The 20,603-nt window shown below is 40.7% G+C and overlaps 1 protein-coding gene across 4 annotated transcripts in view; it reads left to right on the plus strand.

The window, feature by feature from the left end:
* Positions 1-20,603, plus strand: part of PHEX (phosphate regulating endopeptidase homolog X-linked) — a 212,741-nt gene that overhangs the window by 131,355 nt on the left and 60,783 nt on the right. For all 4 annotated transcript variants that reach the window (XM_034649535.1, XM_002913929.4, XM_034649537.1 and 1 more), the window contains one exon: positions 13,407-13,484. In XM_034649535.1, coding sequence (XP_034505426.1) covers positions 13,407-13,484 — 78 coding nt within the window. The remainder of the gene's footprint in view (positions 1-13,406; positions 13,485-20,603) is intronic.

Genomic DNA, 20,603 nt, shown 5'->3' on the forward strand with positions numbered 1-20,603 from the left:
TTGACTTACACATACTGGGAAATGATTACCACGATAAGTTTAGTTAACATCCATTATCTCATACAGGTACAATTAAAAAAAAGAAAAAGAGAAAGGAAATTTTTTGCTTGTGGTGAGAACTCTTAGGTTTTACTCTTAACAGCTTTCCTATATAGCATACAGCAGTGTTAGCTATGGTCAGCATGCTGTACGGTACATTCCTAGTACATACTTATCTTGTAACTGGAAGTTTGTACCTTTTGACAGCCTTCCTCTCAATTCCTCCTCCCTCCCATCCCCTGCCTCTGGTAACTACAAGTTTGATCTCTTTTGCTAGGAGTTTGGGGTTTTGTTTGTTTGTTTTTTTAGTTTTTTAGATTTCACATATGAGCGAGATGATACAGTATTTGTCATTCCCTGTCTGACTTATTTCACGGAGCATAATGCCCTCAGGGTCCTTCCATGCTGTTGAAAATGGCAGGATTTCTTCCTTTATATGGCTGAATAATACTCCCGTATATGTATGCATTTCACACCTTCTTTATCCATTCATCCATTGATGGACACTTAGATTGTTTCCATGTCTTGGCTATTACAAATAAGGAGGCAGTCAAGTTTGAGAAGCAGAGCCCTATTGGAGTTGTACTGCTCAAACTTGAATGTGCACACCAGTCTCTTAGGAACCTTGTTAAAACGAAGATTTTTAGTAAGTTTGGTGTGGAGCCTGAGATCATGCATTTCTTTTTTTTTCTTTTTTCTTTTTGAAGAAGAAAATGTTTTTATTAATCACAACACAAAACTGACATGACCTCCCATTTGGATTGAACCAGGATAAATAATGTTATTATAAAATTTACACTCTTCACATCCATTTCAGAGGAAAATATTACATTATTAGGGCTCTTCTAGAAGGGTCTTATGGAATGATTTCAGTAAACCTTTTGTTTTTCAATAGTAAATAGCAACATATATTCTCAAACTGTGCTAAAAAGTAGAAAGGCAACTATAAAATCCATAATGATAACTGGCAGAATTAGGACTATTCTGTTAAACATTAAGAATCACATTCCAATTTTAGCTGTTACATCAGTGCACCTTTTTTACTGGTAAGGTGATAGGGGAGCCACAATGATTAGCTCAAGTTTCTTCAGTAACAGACACTTGCTTCATCAAGATTCAAATGAGTTTCCTTTCCCAATTTTGCTCTCTTTCAGAGCAGAAACAAATAGGCTTTGTCTTTTGTACAGAGGGAGGCTAATATTTTGAAATCCAGCTGTCATAATCTTCTAACTCATAATTTAAAAGGGGAATTAATTATTATTAGGACTAAGTCTATGAAATACTTCCAGTTTTTGAAATAACAACCTTCTGAGTAACTTCTTGAACATACCTTTCCATGTTGGTACATGACTTGATAAACATAACATGTGTGATCTGTATTGTGGTAATTCTTCTATCAGATCCTGCATTTCTAATGAGCCCTCAGGTGAGGCTGATGCCCCTGGACCATGAACCACACTTTGAGTACTGAGAGTATAGAGCAGGAGTTGGCAAACTTTTCTTATAAAAGACCAGATAGTAAATAGTTTGGGCTTTGCAGGCCATGTTAAGTTTGCTCTTGTAGCATCAGTGCAGCCATAGAAAAATATGTGGACAAATGGATGTGGCTGTGTCTATAAAACTTTATTGACAAAACCAGGCAGCAGCCAGAAGTGGGCATGCACGCCATGGCTGGGCTGCCTGGTCTAGAGCTCTCTTTGTCTCAAGTTTTTGACCGACACCCCTGCTGTTTTCCTCTCTTTTTGGGCCAGATCTTGAGTAAGAATTAAGTGGTTTTATAAGAGGTTACTCATTTGCTTTGCTGAATGATGAATAATTGATGATGACATTTAGGCTGCTGTTTACAAACAGCCCACATGGTCCCTTGGCTGTGTCTCATTGCTTTTCCTTGAGTATAGGTGGCCTTTCTGATTTCCTTCCCTAGACTGCCTTTTCAGAGGTAGATCAAAATAGAGCTAAAATTTGTTCCAAAACGTGACCCGTGGGCTTCCAGAATAAATAACCAGGGCTGAACTGTGGAGGCAGAGCCCCTGTGGTGGATTTGGGTTTCATCCCTTTATCTGTCTTCCACCACTTACCGCTGGAGTTTACTCTCAAGGGATAGAGGCTGGTACTCTGGCTTTCGGAGAGGCAGAGAGCAACAGGGGACCTGGACCCATGCTGTTCACATTGACATACGTCATACTCAGAAGTCTGGCAATTCTGGCAGCAGAAAGTTACATATTGCTGATGATATATTCTTACAGACAATGCAGGACCAAATTGTGGGTTTTGGGGGACCCAAATTTTGAACCATTACTCTGCTCAGAAGGCCCATGTTCCATCTCATGGACTTTTTGGGTAAGGTCCAAACGTTCCTGGTCTGTTGCTTATGGTGCATTTTTTTCATTTCTAACACCAAGGCTAGTTAGGGCTGAGCTTTAGGAAAGTGGGTTTTTTTTTGTTTGTTGTTTGTTTTGTTGTTTTAAGCTGAGCCCAATGTGGGGCTTGAATTTATGACCCTGAGATTGAGACTGAGCTGAGATCAAGAGTCGAATGCTTAACTGACTGAGCCACCCAGGTGCCCTGCTTTAGGAAAGTTTTGAATTTAATTGGTTCAAAAGTGAAACTGGCTTTGTCTTTATGACAGTGCTTAAATCCCTAAGGGAGAGATGTTACCCCTCTTTCAAAATGGGAGGACAAAGGCCCAAATTCTTTAGGCCAGGGATGCTCATGATAGACTCCATTTCTCAGGGTGGTTTTTGCCAGTGGATCTCCTCTGTGAGATTGATAACCTTCTCTCTGGGTCCCCATTCCCCAGAACCTTCCTTCTCCTGGTGAAATCTCTTTTATCTTATAACCTTGATTGGTCTGAAAAATAGATGCTCTGATATTTCTAGACGAGGAAGCACTTTCTTGCCTTTCCTTTTCTGTTTTAACCTCCCCTCTTGGCCAACTCTTGGTCTGCCAGAGGCTCTCAGTGAAAGTTTAGTTCCATTGGTGTCCAGAACCAAAAGCGCAGTGCTTTGATTTTTAGGGAGGGATGGAAACTTCTTAAAGGTATACTTAAACTCTGTCTATCTGCATCTTGTCATTCGTATAGCTGAAAGGATTATTTGTCTGGGCATGTTGAATATGGTTACTGGTGCAGAGGTGGTCTGTATATTACACATTATTCAGTTCATTTGGATTTATAAAAGTGAGTCATATTCATATAATAGAATATTATTTTTCATCTCTCAAAAGATGGTATATGTTGGGAAAACATGGGCTTTTTGAAGTCAGATTAAAGCTAAAAGAATCTGGGCTAAAAGGCTGGTTTTGGCCCTTAAGTGTCTGCAGGACTTGGGGAAGTTAATTACCCTTTCTGAGCCTTAGCTCCCTGAGCTGTGACATGGAGTGATCTGTACCTACCTGGTGAAGTTGAGGTAAAATTTAGATCTGATGAAGAAATGAAGCATTTAACCCAGTACCTGGCCCATAGTAGGAGTTCAGCAAAGAGCATTACTTTTGTTATTATTAAAAATGTTATTTCTGTTGTTACTAATTCATTTTGGCTCCAAGATTTCCTCTTTGAGGGTGACCTTTTCACAAAGTTCTTCTCTTCCCATCCATTCCCATCCCATCCTCTACATTCTTCTAGTGTTTTTTTCTTCCTTCCCTCCCTCCCTCCCTTCTTTCTGTATTTTGTTCTCCATATATGATCAGCTGTGAACTCCTTGAGGACAGGAATGCAATTTGTTAATCTCTGTACCTCAACTCCTGCTAGACACAACAACATGGACAAATTGCACAGATGCACTGTTGAGTGAAAGAAGCCAGACACCAGGAGTACACACTTTTTTTTAAGTTCAAGAACAGACAAAACTTATTTATGGAGATAGAGGTCAGTATAGTGGTTATCTTGGGGTAGAGGTGTTATTGACTGGTAGGGCACCCAGAGGAGCTTTCTGCGTGCTTATAAATGTTTTAGATCTTGTCTTGGAGGTACTAACACAGGCCTGTGTGTGCATTTAAAACTTTTTTTTTGATTTGTACACTTAATATGTGTGTACTTGTGTATGTTACAGCTCACTAAAAATTTAGAAAGGTGTTTTCCAGTCTACAGTACTTATTTGGCAATTGTTGGTCATTCCATAAAAGGTTGAATTTTGCATGGATGTTATGATGAAGAAAGTGGTCAGTCTTAATTGCCATAGGAGTATGGCCAAATTTTAAGACAGTTGTAATATACATTTTCAAAAACACAGTGGGTGTCATAATTAGATTTTGCACTGTTATTTATAGCACCGCTTGAATCTTCACCTGGCTGTTGCAGAAAATAGAGATAATAGGGATAGCAGGACTTGTTATTTGGGACCGTTTGTGCAGGTGGAACAGAAGAGGGTGAGGGATTCAATCCCATCTGATTGGTGAAAAACCTCATTTTTTCATTGAGTCTCTACTGCTTCCACCTCCCTTTTCTCTTTCCCTCCCCTTGTCCTTTCATCAATGCTACTTCGAAATGAAATCCGCGACTCTAATAGATGCTACTGACAATTGTGCGGCAATTCTGCCAGATGGCATTTGAATCTCGGGTGTTCTTTGAAAAATGAAAAGACCAAACACACACACAAATAAATGAAGGTTGAATTAATCTTTATAATTAAATGGAATATTACCCCGTTATGACTGATTTTAGCTTTCAAACTGGATTGCATGCTAATTTTTCAGTGAACTGTAATTGTATTAACGTGGCTTTTTAGATGCTTCAAAGTACTTAAAATAGATTTTGCCAAGTTACTGAGAGAAAAGTTATTAGAACTTTAGTCTAAACATCTCTGAGATCTTGGGGGTATATGTGTATCCTGACTTGTGGTTGCAAAGCATTTTCCAGTTGTCGGTTAATTGTTTGTCCCTATCATCCTGGGATTTAGGTGTCATTGGCCAGAAATTAGGTTGAGTTGCAAGTGCCTGAGGCACATTCAGAAGTTGTTGGGAAAGATCATGTTGTTTTCTTCATAAAGTACTCCTGTTGGCATAATAGTGGTGACTACTAGTGAGACGCCTAAGGAATATTGGAGGAGTGGATGGATAATACAATGTCAGGGGTTCTCAGAAGTGAGTCTGGAAGCCTTGGTAAGTATCACAGTCTAGAGTATCTAGTGTTCTGGCACAGACTCGAGCATACAGGAGAATACCCTCCCACACTGCTTCTTAACCCAGGGTGATATTGTACCCACAGGGAACATTTGTCAAGATCTGGAGACATTTTTGGTCACAACTGTGAAGCAGGGAGGGGGAGGGCTACTGGCATCTAGTAGGTTGAGACAAGGGATGCTGCTAAACATCCCACAATGCGCAGGACAGAACCCCACACATGAGAATAGTTTGGCCCAAATGTCATTGGTGCCAAGGCTGAGAAACCCTGCCTTATGGTAATGCAGATTCCTGGATTGCAACCCAGAGACGTTGTGACTTAGTAGGTCTGAGGTGGGTCCATGAATTTGCATTTTTCACAAGCTGCCAAGTCCTGCTGCTGCTGCCACCAGTCCAGGGATAAAGCTTTGGGAGAAGCCCTGAACTAGAGGGCTACAGTGTTGAAGGGACGAGCCATCTGACTGGGTAGTGGCCCTACAACATCCCTGTCTTGTAGAAAAACTACATGACAATTCACGTTGGCCACATGTAATAATTCTGCATAGTTATCTCATTTGATCTTTGCCCCCACTTTATGAGGGAGGTGATTGAAAAGCTTTTTACCCTAGTGAAGAATTGCTTATGGAAATGGAAAGAAAGGACTACAATACCCCCTCAATTGAACTGTTGATGAGAGAGTGGGATATGTTTATTTAAGTTAATCTCTAATTTGCCTGCCATTTAAATAAGTAATTTAATAATTGAAGGAGGATTAAATAGCTGATTAAATTTACCTGAGAAATGTTAGGTGTTAGGGACTAGATGTTGCTTGTGCATTTCTAAGCCCTTTGAATCTTGACATTTGAAAATGATTTTTAATAATTTATTTGTATTTTTTCTTTGATTTTTCCATGGTATTAATTCCTGCTTTGGGTTACTATTTTTATGCTGGCTCTGCTTTAAAATTCAGATATTTACCTCAGCAAAAGATGAAACATTACAAGTTGAGTCACATGTTTATATCTTGATGAAATTGTCCAAAAACTTCTGCTTTGTCCCTTATTTTCCCCTTGCTGTCTTTACTATTAGTTTTGAAAAATCTGGGAGCCTTTATCTTGAAGAGATGTTGGCAAACTACTTCTGCAGAGAACCAAATAGTAAATATTTTAGGCTTTGCAGGCCCCGTGGTGTCTTTTGTGGTTACTCAACTCTGCAGCTATAGCCTGACAGGGGACAGAGACAAGTAAACAAATAAGCTTGGCTGTTGTAGAGGAAAAGTTTTTCCAGTCTTTTGAGGCCTTTGAGGTCCAGTCCTTGGAGGCCTGTACATTCAACTGACAAAAGATAGGTTAGCAAGAAAAAAAGACAAAGTTTATTCCCTTAAGTAAGTGGGAGCTTACAGAAAATGTAGTTCAAAATGTAGCTCAAACCCCACTGAAAATTTAGGGCTTATATACCATCTGAACAAGGGGTGTGAGTTAGGATTTCAAGGGACAGTAAATGGTAGGAAATGACTAAGAAATATATGGGGAAAACTAATGGAGAGTCAAGTTTGTTTTAGTAAGGTCTGTTTATACAGTTTATCGTTTCTGGTTATAAGAGTCATTCCCTCTGGTATAGGAAGCCTCCCTGGAAGGAGATTTATGACAGTGGAATTCCTCTAGAAGGCTCTCCTTTTAGGCAAATAAGGGGGATGCAGAGAAAGCCTCTTCCTGCATCAGATGATTCTCAAATGCCTTCAATTCAAAATAATTCTTAGGCCATGGTGGCAAATTCTGGACCCCTTCACTGTGTTCCAGTAGAACTATTTACAAAAACAGGTGGTGGGCTGATTTTGGCCTGTGGGCTCTAGTTTGCTGACCTGATGTAGAGCCCTGTATGGGGGAGACAGAGAAAAATATCATTTATTTTGGCCCATATAAAAGCATAACTACGATATAAGACTGTGTCAGCTCTTGGGCTTTTATCATCTTGTCTGTGTCTGGACAAATGGATTTAGCTAACTGAGGCTTAGGACCTTCATTTGAGAAGGTCTGGCAGCTGTTCTATTTACAAAAAGTTTGTGAGCAGTTTACTGTATGTGATTGAAAGTACAGAAAGACATCAATTTTTAAAAAAATCGTATGACCTGGTCACTCTCCTACCCAGTTTTGAAGGGAGTATATGAGACTTGCCTCTATTTTTAAGGTAATAATGCCCCTCCCTACCTTGAGGGGGATATTGTTGTTTTATGGATTAATCATAGGATGGTTTTGGGTTCTTAACTCTGTTGCAATTCCCTGCTCCATTTATTTACAAGAAAACCCGAACATTGGTTTCTTTCTTTGACTCTGTTGGGTGTAGTGCTCATCCAAGTGAGGTGACACTGGGGAAACATTTAGTGCCACTCTGGCTTAACTACAGCTTACCCGTGCCTGCGTAGTTCCCTTTTTTTCAGACTGGAAAAACTGCCCACCTCCAAGATACATGAGTTGGTGTTTTCAGGAAAGGAAGAGGGATGGATGGAGCTGGTTTGTGATTTGGAAAGCTTCCTAGAAAGTTCTCTGTGTTTGGCGAGAAATGGGGATTGTCTGCTATATGGGGGCATTGCTAAGGCAGGATTTTGGATACAAGAGCTGAAGTCTGAGCACTCCTGCCTTCCAGCGCTTGTAAAATCACTACTGCGACTTGCACTTACAATGCCTTCTGATTCGTGGGTGTGCTTAACTCCTCCTCCACCCCAGCTTGATGCAGGAGCCTCTGAACCACACCCGAAAGCAATTTGCAGAATTCAAGTTTTCCACGACTCCCAATAAATCAGTGCCATTCTTACTGAGAAGATAAAATTTGATTTTTCAGATAAATGCGTTGTTATTATTTGGGGATCCAGATAGCCCCAGAGGATATTAAAGCCTGCTCCCCAGGGCTAATTTTCATCAATACCATCAGCTCTGCTTCAGATAATATCTCCAGCCAAGGCATCTACACTTGTCAATCATTTGTTTGGTATTATGAAAACTGCCATTGTTTTGAAGGATAGTGTAATTCATGTACAGTCCCCTGAACCTTCGGATATGCTTAAAGCTCAGAATTTTGATTGATGTTTAATAGTTATTACAGAACTCATCAGAGAAAATGAGGCCTCAGTGTGGTTAAGCCTGACTGAAGCTTTCAAAGCCATTGCAGGCTTATGAAAGTCGTGCTATAAATTGTTTGTAGAAGGGCAATTGATCATCAGTTTCCTTTTTTTCTTATGTTGGTTAAATTAATAAAAAAGAAAATAATATGCTAAGAGACTTAACTAGGTAGCGGAAACACAAAGCTGTTTAATTAAGTGATTAAAGTGATCCCTTTGATGTAATACATGCAAGACATTTGAGAATTTACCTGACTCTCCTAAACAGCCAAGTCGGTGGGGATTAAAACAAATGAGCTTTCCATCTTGTTTTCTGCCAATCAGCTTAATACTAAGTGGCTTTGAAAATTCAGGAGTAAAGCCGTCATCATAACCAATCTTTAAATCACTTTGGTCATCTGTGTAAAAATTAGACACTGTTTCATCGTCACAGCCAAATAAAGCAGAATTATGTTTCGTTCTGTGCTTGCCGCCAGCACTATCAAGTTGTAGTGTACCTCGTGGAAAGCTCTGGGAAGGAGGGGTGACTTGAGTGTTTAAATCTCATTGTGTTTTTAAATTTCCGACATTCCTTGTTTTTCTGAGTTCATTTGTGGTAGTTATTCTCTCTCTCTCAATGTAATAATCCTCACTTTATGAACTCTCTGTTGTCTCCATAGAATTAATTGTAAGCTTTTAGAGCTCTAGCCCTAACACTTTAGGGCAAGGAATAAACTCCTAAGCAATTAAGATTTGTGGTATGTACATGTTAGTAATAGCAAAGAACAAAACAAAAACACAAAGTAGCTAAAAATGCATGCATATGTGCATACACGTTCACTCCCCTACACCGTTCCACCTGAATCGATTTGGCAAGCATTGTTGAGCGCTTACTGTGTACTATGCCCTATGCCACCAGTTGAGGCAATTCAATGAACAATCTACTCTCACTGAATTATCTACATCAACGCAACAAACTATGGCTCTTGGGCCGTATTTGGCATGCTGCTTATTTTTGTATGGCCCACAGCTAAGAGTGGATTTAACATTTTTAAATGGTTTAAAGAAATCAAAAGAAGAATGTATCATGATACATAAAAGTTATATGGGATTCAGATTTTAGTGTCTGTAAGTAAAGTTTTATTGGGACACAGACATAGCCATTCATTTATGTGTTACCTACAGCTGCTTTCCTAGGTACAGCAGCAGAGTTGAGTAGTGGGATTACAGACCATATGGCTGGCAAAACTGAGAATATTTACTAAGTGGTCATTTACAGAAAAAGTTTGCTCACCCTTGATCTAGGTGATTCAACTTTTCCTTTCCGAGTTCCTTTATTATTCCAGTACTTCTTTCAGCTCTCTCTCTCGTTGTATTTGTATTAGAACTAAATTTTTAAAAAATTTTATTATTTATTAGAGAGAGAGAGAGAAATGGAGAGAGAGAGAATGAGCAGGGGGGAGGAACAAGGGGAGAGGGAAAAGCAGGCCCCCTGCTGAGCAGGGAGCCCAATGTGGGGCTTGATCCCAGGACCCCGGGATCATGACCCAAGCCGAAGGCAGGTGCTTAACCAACTGAGCCAACCCAGGTGCTCCCCAAATCTGTCCTTTTTAAAAGATAGATTCCTGGAAGTGGACCAGGGAATTTGTTATATGCCATTGGCCAGAATCTCCTTCAGTAGCCAGTCCTAGCTGGAAAGGAAGCTGTGTGATGCAGCTATTTTCTGTTTGCTCCATTGTCACCCTGAGCAGAATTGGGGTCTGATACTGAGAGAAGGAAAGGAGAATAGATATTGGGGAGACAATAGACAGTATTTGCTTCAGAATAGCAAGTGCTTTGCCCAAGGTCACAGAGGTAGTGAGGACCAACAGTGGCTTGAGCCTCTTCCCTTGAGGAAGGAGGTTTGGTTGTGATGTGCAGTCCGTTTCCACAAGTTTGTGGGAATAAGGGATGGAAATGCGTGCAGTGGTTACGGAAATCTCTGGAGTTTTTGGTCAGCCACAAGCAGCCTAGGATATATTGCTTGCAGAATGTGATACGCAGTCCCTTTTCTGTTTATACCATTCTTCTCTCAGCATTTGCCCTGGGACTTGCCTTTCCTTCTTGTCCATGTGACCAACCCAGGGGGTAATTAATTGCAGACCTCTCTCACCAATACTTTAGCCCTTCAACAAGCCATCAGACTGTTGGTGCTTCATTCATCTCGTTCATGAAAAGTTAAAAAGTGATGTAATCACTCTTTGCCTTAAAGGGTGTATCAGAGTTCCTGCAGGAAAGTGAATGCCCATCTAAGTATATCAAGCAGGAAGCTGTTTAATACAGGGAATTGGGGGCTTATGCAATCACTGGGAGGGCTGGTGAGTGAAGGGCCCAATCTCCCAGTGCAGTGCTGCCCGCACACAGAAGGGGTCTCCTCAGGAGACTGCCTGGAAGCTTCTGGCAGAGCACTCTGTCTGCTGTCTGCACATGCCTCTGTGTCTGCCCATAGCTGCCAATGCAAGTGAAGAAATGGTGTCTCCTCTTCTACCTTTCCAGTCTCCTATGAGTGCTTCTCACTGGCAGATGCTGACCTGGAGCCATGCCCCATGGGATTTCTGGAGGTGGAATTCTGAAGCTTCTCAGGGCAGAATCTAGAATGGGGTGGGGTGGGATAATGTGGAACTGACAATGGACTGTCTGACAGAAGGACATTTGAGTTTGAACGGGGGCATACATCTTCCCCCCATACATATGGGGAAGAAGAGCACTGTGTCCAGATGTTGGCCAAGTTGCTACTAGTATTATTACCTTATTCTATGTATGTGTCCTTGGGAGATGAATTTAGGGATCCTTTGTATCTGTCTGCTGGCTCTGTTCAAGTCATGGTATTGCTAAATAAATAATAAAGAGGATTCAGTGACCCGCATGTACAGTGTAAAAGGTAATACATTCTGCAAAGCTCCATCATGCAGTGGGGGTCCCAGAGTATGAGGTTTGAAAAACAATGCATAATTCATCAGTGTGCTCCAGAAAGACCAGTGTTCAGAAAACAATTGTGGATGACTCAGCTTATATATTTCTTCATTTTGGGGTAACTATCTGGAGCTCGGTATTTGCTCTGTGTTATACGTGTGACTTGTGGTGAGCTCATTAGCTACACTGAGAAATTAAGTACAATGAGGGAAATGATACAATGGTCTTGAAATAAGGTAACTTATAGACATATGAGGTATTGTTTGGTATTGGGGAAGAGTCATAACTGCTAGTTACCTGCTATCTAGGTCACATCAGGCTTTCAGTGTAACTCACAGGGTTTTGAAGGCAGAATTTGATCTGTGCTATATTTGAGTCTGGAACAGCAAAACCCATTATGACTGTGTCCTGTGGCACTTGTAAAATCCTCTCTGAGTCTCGAGTTTCAGGTTTCTGCTGATATTTAATATTTGAATTATCTCAAGGAAGATAAGGAAAACGCACTATTTTATTCCATTTATTTGTTTGGTGACGAAAATTGAAAGGGACTGAAGGAAAGAACTCATTACCAAGAGCAGTGTGCAGAGGTCCCTGGTTTTACTGTGTTGGAATAAAACCAACGTGTTTGGGGCTGCCTGGTATCTTCTGTTGGGTCTTCTGGAGGCAAAGCTGGAGGTAAAGATGCTTGTGCAAGTGGTTTAGGGTTTATTCGGCAAGGGTCCCAAGAGAGAGCAGCAAGGGCTGGGGGAGGCCAGCCAGGGGAAGGTAAGAGACCAGCAAGGGTGTGACTTCAGGGGAAGTCTCAGACAGCCTGATCATTCAGGGGACCTCTGGAGTACAAATTATTCTGCACAATTTGTCCTTAATGGAGGCAAAGGAGCAGGGAGGACTCCTGCTAAAGTCTGTCATTGGCTGAAGGCTGCTGGGGTGGGTGGGGGTGAGGATGGGATCTGAAGGCAGATAAACTCTCAGGAGCTGTTTCTTGTTGGCAAGGGACTCCAGTAGCCCTAGGGCAGACCTTCAAAGAGTCTGAAGTGCCAGCCATTAGAAAATAAAAAGAACATTAGATGCTGGGGAAGGCGGTTCAGAAGCAATAAAAGGGATCCCAGTAAGCCACCCTTTTGTTTTTATGAAACCCAGAATCTGGGGAGAGGAAAGACACAGTTTCTCCAGAGCGAGAGTTGGCAAACCTTTTCTCTAAAGGGCCAGGTAGTAAATGTTTGAGGTTTTGTGGGCCACAGGATTTCTGTTCCAGCTACTCAAGTCTCCCCTTGTGGTACAAAAGCAGCCACAGATTACACGTTAAATGGGTGGTCTTGACTGTGTTCCAATACAAGTTTATAGAGCCGGAGGTGGGGTGGGGAAGAGAGGGGACGGTAGATTTGGCCCAGGGACCATAGTTGGCGAGTCCCTGCTGTGCAAGCTCCTCGTATGTGCCTAAGGTGATTTTTTCCTTCATCCATCCCTTTATGCTACAGAAAACAGGGAGTCAGTAGTCTCTCTATCAAAAGAATATAACGTTATGGCACTTCTTAAGCTAGCCTGGACCCCCTACTTCCAATCTTTCTGGCATTCTAGCCGTCATTCTCAGTGTTGCGTGGTAATCTTGCTGAAGGGTGATTCATCTCATTTTACTCCTGCGAAAAACATTTCGTTCTCTCCTGTCAAAGAAAATATGGACTCTTCGCATGGCATTCGGGAATCCCTATGAACTGGCCCAAACCAGTTTTCCTATGTATGTCTACTGCTTTCCCCTCCTAGCGCTTTCTAGCCCAGCTACAGCAAGCTGCTGCCCATCTCTGTGCGATGACCTTCCTTTCCAGCTCCCTGTCTTTGTCCTTATTCTCTCCTGCAATGTCCTTCCTCTCACCTCTGCATTTTGAAATCCCACCCATTCTCGAAAACTCAGTTTGGTCATCTTTGTTAAGCATTTTCCTCATGAGGAATTAGTCTCTGCTCTGGAATTTGATGACAGTATTGTCTTTCTTTTGAAACCTTTGTTTTATTTATTTTTACTATGTATTTGTTTGTACATTCACTATTATTGTTAGTATATTGAGGGCAGGGACTTAATTTTTTTTTCTTTTGCATTTCACAGTGGGTTGCGTTTACTAGACACTCAGTAAAGAGAGTTTTCAGATGAACATTGCGTCCTACATTGTGTGATTATTAATGATTTAAGTGCTGAAACTCTGACCTCATTTTTCTCTTTCCTTTTTTATAGGCAAGGGCTGTTTTGGCAAAAGTTGGCTATCCTGAGTTTATAATGAATGATACTTATGTTAATGAAGACCTCAAGGCAGTAAGTGCAAAATATACTGTATTTTTGTTTTTTGGCAACTTTTACTGGCCTCATGCCTTTCATCTAACCCAAGTCCAAGCACTTAAACCGGGTAGTGCCAGAAAGCACCAACTTTTGATTCATCCCTTGGCTAGATATGAGCCTCAGTGTGCCAGGCGTATCACGAGATTTAGAGCAGATTCAAAATAAAGGAAGTGTCAGAAAGATTGCATAGCTGAGTGGGTACCATAAAGCACATGGACCTGGATTCAGTCTGATTTGATCATAAAGGAAAGAATTAAGCAAACTGAGTATTTTACAATTAGTGGGCATGTTCTAGTGTAAAACACATGATGTTTGTTGTTAAACATTCTTTATGTGCTTCATTCATACTAAATGACTAATAATAAATCTGCCTGCTGGGAGTTAACTTCATTAAACTTTATGAGTGTTTTGGCAGATTAAGTGCATATACATATGACTCTATAATTTATTGTGAGTTGGACTGTATATTTGCAGAAAGTTACTGATGGAGGAATAGTAATAATTCTTTTGTGTTCTGATATTTTGGGACATATATTTTCCAGTAGATGCATTCATTACAGGCCTTTTTAATCACAACCACTGTTACTTCCTTTCCTACAAATAGTTCTGATAAAGAACTTTTCTTCCTCACAAAACCCCCCCGTTTTTACCATTCACTACTTTTTCTTGACAGGGTAGATTTTTAGAGTTTAATAAGTAAGGTTCTGAGATGTAGGTCTTTCCTGAAATTGTGGTTTGACAAGTCACATATCTAAAAGTAGTCCTAGATTTGCAGATGAACATCAGAATTTTATATGATTATTCAAAAGTGAGAGAAAGCTTTCATTATAAAGTTTCTCCACTGGTCTGAGATATGGCCTTCCAAAGTATTGCTCCAGCTGCTCTGCAGGAGAATAATATGCTTCAACCCATCTTATACATTGTTTTGATGCTGAAAAATCTCAGTATTATTATGATAATTAAAAATACTGACACACTTGACACATATGTATATTGTATTGTAACCTCCACAGTAATCCTGTGAAGTAGATGGCGTTTATACCCATTGTGCAGAAAAGGACGTAGAGACTCAAAGATGTTAAGTGATTTCCTCAGTGTCCTACATAGTGTCAGAGCCAGGACTGAAATCTGGTCCCAGAAAGCTCTGCCTTTAATTAGAGCAGTGGTTCTGCAAGGTCCTTCTCAGGCACCTGCCCCGGAGGAAGAGTAGTGGGTCTGAAGAATTGGTGGGACCTGCTTTCCCAGAACTGGTTGGGAGAGGAGAAGAAAAGAGGGGAGGCCATATTGTCAAGTGGTTAAGAGCACAGGCCTTGGAGTGCTTCTGCCTTTTCCACTTACTATTTGTTTGATCTTGTGCAGGTTCAGTTAGCTTCCCTTTGGTTGTTGGGTATTGGTTTACAAGCTCCTCAGGAGCTTCCTGAAGGTAATATGAAACCAGCCCCTGTGCTTAGAGGGCTGGGAGAGACTGAAGAAAGAGGCAGGCCACTCCAGGTTGGTAGGTGGTAAGTTTCATAAGCCAAGGGAGCTTACGTACAAGGGCAGCAAGACGAATGGATCCCCGCACCTGCCCGCCAGATTTTAAAAGTTTATATAGAGGCCATAACTAGGTTCAGTCATGTATACTGTGCAGGTGTTCCCCACACCACATCCCTATCTCAAGGCTGTGTCCTTGGAGCAGCCCCTGGGAGTGGGAAAGGCAAGCAGAACCCACATTCCTGGGAATAAGGGGTGGGGAGCCTCTGATGGCCCAGGTCCAGCTCACAGGTCAAGTTGTAGTCAAGTCTTCGATAGCCTTCTCCAACACTCAGTACTAGAAATAATAATAACCAAGTCTTGGTATTGTTGGGAGGGTTAAATGAGAATATATAAAATGTGAAAGCCCCTAACATCATGTTCTGGCCCATAAGTAGGTTCCTTGTAAGTGGTAGCTGTTACTTTGTGGATCAGTAGGAGAATGATTGCTGCTGAGAAGAGCATCACTGGGGCACAAAATGCCTTAGAAGGAGAGCCTGGATGAGATTGGCAATTATTCCAAGTCAAGGATGCGGATGGGAAGGTGTGAGAGGCATTTTGGTGTAGTGGTTATGAACACGGACCCTGGAAACAAGGTGCCTGGAGTTAAATCCCTAGTCTGCCGCTTACTAGCCGTGTGACCTTGGGTAGATTATATAGCCTCTCTGTGCCTCAGATTCCTCGTATTAGAATGGAGTTGAGAGTAATAACCCCTCCCTTATAGGGCTGCTGTGAAGGTCAGATAAGGTAACATATTTAGCATATTGAAAACTGACCCAGGCACACAGTAAGCACAATCTAAGTGTTAGTTATGACATCTTCAATTTGTACATAAGAGATTATTTTGGTGCGGAAAAGTCATTATAGATTGACCTGTGCAGGATCCAGGTGCCTCAAATTGATTTAAGAGGCTATAGGGATGGAACAGCCTCAAGCGTTAATCAAGTAAGATAGCACTCAGGGCTTGCTCACAATATTCAGTTGATCAGGTTTTGTTGGCAGTCTGCTCTTCTCTAAAGCGAGTGCCCAAAAATGAGTACTCGCTGAATGCAGTATCTTTTGTGAAAAGAAACCAGATGCCAGACAGGCTGCAGTATTAGGTAGGTTTCCTTGTTTCTCCAGGGTCTGAACTGAAGCCTTTACACACCAAGATTTTTAAGCACTTTTGTCAAGAAACAGCTTTTGTTTGGCTCATAGCCAGAGTAGACACAGTTGCACCCAAGAGTTTCTAACAGTTTAAAAAAGCAGATGGTGAAATAACATCCAAATACTGAGTTAAAATACATTTGTGTTCAGAAATGGATAGAAAAAAGGAATAAAACCCAACCTGAATATAGGTAAAGGATGCTTGATGTGATAGACAGTAATAGCGTCGCCAAGGTGAATAGCAATGGGACTGAAGTATTACTGGTATACAATAAGGCTGTGTTTTCAGTTTTGAGAAACACGTAGATAAGGACTACTATAGGGTTTGTGAGAAATTTCTGGTAATACAAGCTCTGAGCATGAGAGGCTGTTAGAAATGAAAAATAGTTTATTTGACGCAAGGGAAGATATGCTTCATCCGGCAGAAAGGCGAAAGGAAAGAGGATAGAGATTAGGTAACGGATCAGATGAAGGTCAAGGAGAAAGGCTGAAGACTGAAGTTGGGCTCATGTGGAGATAAGAGCAAATGGAAAAGAACTTCGAGGCAAATGTAAAGAATTAGAGAAAAAAATTTTCCCCCTCTGAGATTGACAAGGTAAACCGAGATACCCAGCCAAGTATTTCTGAACAACAATCTTAACTTTGAAAAGAGCAGGAAGAGAGGAGATGCCCTTTGTGTGAACCCCTGGTAGCATGTGGGGAGAATCTACTGGTTAGCTTTAAACACGTAGGCGTCAGTCCATTTTCAAATTAGCCTTACAAAGTGTTCCTTCATTGATCCTTCATGAAAATAGACTCAAGAGTGAGTTGATGCCAGTTGTGGAGATGTTGTTGTATTAGTCAGGAAAGCCAGAACCACACTAGGTATTTCAAAGAGAGGAGATTTTATAGGAAGAGGGGCTGAAGGTCCTTCCGGCATCATTGTCAAAAGAAAGAGGAGAGAGAATAAAAGAGAACAAACACAGCATCCTTTCCTTTCCTGCCACCTGCTAATTTCACCCAGTGCCTCCTGCTGGCAGGAAGCCAACTGGCACTTGGCCCTGGGAAATAAAGTTTTTGGATTCCCTGCCCCATCGTTCTAGAACAGAGTAAAGTGGGTGGGCATGTAGCTGAGAGACAGTAGGTAAGTAATTGGCCTCACTAGGTATTTCACTCATTCTTGTGGAAGCCAGTGGAGAATTGGAGTAAGGGCTAAAGTCAGAGTCCCAGCTGGCCTCTATTTACTTAGGAGAATTGGATCTGGGTACTTTTTCAGGGAAGATCAGTGTTTCTGGTGAGTAAACATATCGATATGCACATAGAGATATACATGTGTGAACCTGCATAATATTCTCTGGGGTGGGTCTTGGTCTGCTCTAGCTAGTGGAGTGTGTGTGTGTGTGTGTGTGTGTGTGTGTGTGTGTATGTATCGGTGACGAAGAGTGCTACTGCCACTGTGCAGGAATGAGGTGATAGTTAGGTGACATGCTCCAGAAAAACAGGTTGCTAAAATATTGAAGTAATTCTGTACAATAGGTAAAGAAACAAAATAAAACATTGTCCTAAGTTCGACCAAGTTATCTCTGGCCACCATGGCCCAGAAGAGCCAAGAGTGGGCACTGGAGGGGAGTGCCCTGGTGCCTACCAGCCTTCTAGCCTGTCTTCCATAACTCCCACAAGCTGGCCTCCATCTCGAGTGTTCCCTTCGCAAGAGCAGACCGAGTCATCCCCTGTCCCCCAGTGGTGGCTGCAGGGCATCTGGTTCCTTGGTGGTGTGCTAGCTGGCACTCCTCAGAGTCATCCTTAGGTGGCTGCTTGGGGGAGCTGCATCATCCACAGTGTACCATATATGTAAGTTGTTAAACAGTTTGAACATTGTCTCTATGTAGGTATGTATATATGTACACACAGAACACTTATGGACAAAGCTGTCTAAATGCAGCAGTTCTGCATATTACTTTGCTATAAATAAGGGAAAACATGAGTATAAAATCTGAATTCCATTAAGTTTTTAGAAAATTCTGTGAGTGCCTAACATAAAATCTTTCCTACAGATACTCAGATATATCTCTGAGTATCTTTAAATGGATTTAACTTAAAAAAGTGTTCTAGTATCTCTTTGTCCTATTGGCTCACGTATTTTCTTATCAACATGTACTTATCCTATAGAGAAGCTGAAAGCATTTCCTTGTTCTGCCCTTACTACATGTTCTTCACCTTTGAAGGGTGGTAACAGCTTCATCCCTTTATACCTTTAGTCTGTGACACTTGATGCTTGGTATCCTGGATAAGATTTCCAGGAAGAGAAATTCACATTCCCCTGAATTTTTGGATCTGGACGGCTATTCCTAGGAAATTACATGAGAGCCCCAGTGAGTTTCCCAAAGATCACCCAATTGAAAAGTCAGGAGATGTAAGTGTTTGGAAGTCATTATCAACTTGACCTACATTTTCACCAGTAATGGATAGCACAAGAGGCTTTCGAGCCAATTATTGTCCCTTGCAGAGTTTAAACATTTTTTTTGAAGATTACAGGTGGTTTTCAAATATTCATGTGCATTTGTTCTTGTTGCTATCTCCACAAGTGGAACTTTCCCAATGGTAGCTGGGTTTCATAGTTGTTTTTTCTTCCGTTCAAAGGCCTGTTGAAATATTTGTACTTATCAAAGTACTATCACATGGTGGAAAATTTGGGCAAGAGAGGAAAGGCATGAAAAAGCACCCATGATATTGGTACTGGAACATAATAATACATACTTCTGTTTCACCATGTTGTCTTTCTATTTTTGTATTGCTGAAATTGACACTTACGCATAATTTTGTATATTGACCTTTACCATTAACCCGTTGTTTTGGCCTTGTCTTCCCTAGCCTAATTAGCATTATTTTAATAGCTATATGATGTTAAGTAAACTACTATCACTTATTTAATCACTGCTTCTCCTCCCACCCTTAATTCTTACCTTCACCTCCTCTCCCTGTACTGTTTCTGTCCAGTCACCGTTTTTCTTATTAGGACCAGTGAAGGGAACATTGAAGTTAGGAGCCTCATGATTTGAACTGTATGGCTTTGCCAAGTTCCATAATCTCTTCACCTCTTTTCCCCATCTATCATTTGGGAATATACAGGGGCTGGCCCTTCCCTACCCCCAAACACTTATGTCACAAGAAAAAGTAAAATTTTATCCCCATGTTACCTATGATTTCCATTAAATAAATGGAATAGATCAATTAAATTAGGCTAAGAAATAGCAAATATTCTGTTTAATAATTAAAACAATCTTAAAATTGTCCTTCTAAATAAAGATAAGCTGTTGGCAAATTGTAGTTACTTGCCTCTGAGTTTTCCTCCCCATGATTATTTTTATGGCAATGGTAGGACCTTATTTATTTTAAAGTATTTTTTTTTACTCGGGACTCTTCTTTTTAAGGAAATTTTTGGATGACTTTCCATTTAATGTCTATAGAAAAACCTGAATATCAAGGTTTTTTTTTCTCCAAATGGAACAGTTAAGTATCACAATTAGCAAACTCTTCGAAAGTAACAACTGACTCCACTGATATTACCAAAAAGAAAAGTTAATATTTTTGAAGGGAATTCCTTTGAGAGAATTTCCCAGAAAGTGTTGTGAACCCAAGAGCGTATCTGAATTTTTCATCAGTTACACTCATATTCTGAAGGTTCTGTCAGAGCTGTCTTGGGAACAAAAGCTAAAAAAAGGCTAAGGGTTGAACAGCGGACACATCTTTTAATGGTATGACCCAGGAATGCATTAGGATGTTAGTTAAGGTTGCTTGCTAAAACAAGGAGCTTACTCTGTTTCTTCTGAGGTTGAGTATAAACGATTTTTAAATACAGTTAATTGTAGGTTTTTATTTTGAAGCATCTCAAACATTGGAAAAGTATGTAAAGTCCTATTTCGAACACCTCTAGCTTTAACAAATATTAAACATTGCTGTATTAGCTTTATATAATGCACGTACACATTGGAAATGAATAAGATATATTGGAAATTCTTTTTGTAATCCGCCTTGACCTAATGTCCTTTCTTCCTGCTTACCTCCTTTCCTAGATATAAACACCAGTATCTGAAATTCAGTGTTTATTATTTCCATGTATTTCTTTATGCTTTTCCTATATAGGTATGTATCTATTAGCAACATACAGTATCATTTTACAGGATTTATTTATTTATTTTGTTGTTATTCTAGCTCCTTTATTATTTTTTTTCATAATAATATTTTTATTATGTTATTCACCATACAGTACATCCCTGGCTTTTGATGTAAAGTTCGATGATTCATTAGTTGCGTATAACACCCAGTGCACCATGCAACGTGCCCTCCTTACTACCCATCACCGGCCTATCCCATTCCCCCACCCCCCTGCCCCTCTGAAGCCCTCAGTTTGTTTCTCATAGTCCATAGTCTCTCATGCTTCATTCCCCCTTCTGATTA

The sequence above is a fragment of the Ailuropoda melanoleuca genome, chromosome X (assembly GCF_002007445.2).
Source record: "Ailuropoda melanoleuca isolate Jingjing chromosome X, ASM200744v2, whole genome shotgun sequence".
Classification (NCBI taxonomy): Eukaryota; Metazoa; Chordata; class Mammalia; order Carnivora; family Ursidae; genus Ailuropoda; species Ailuropoda melanoleuca.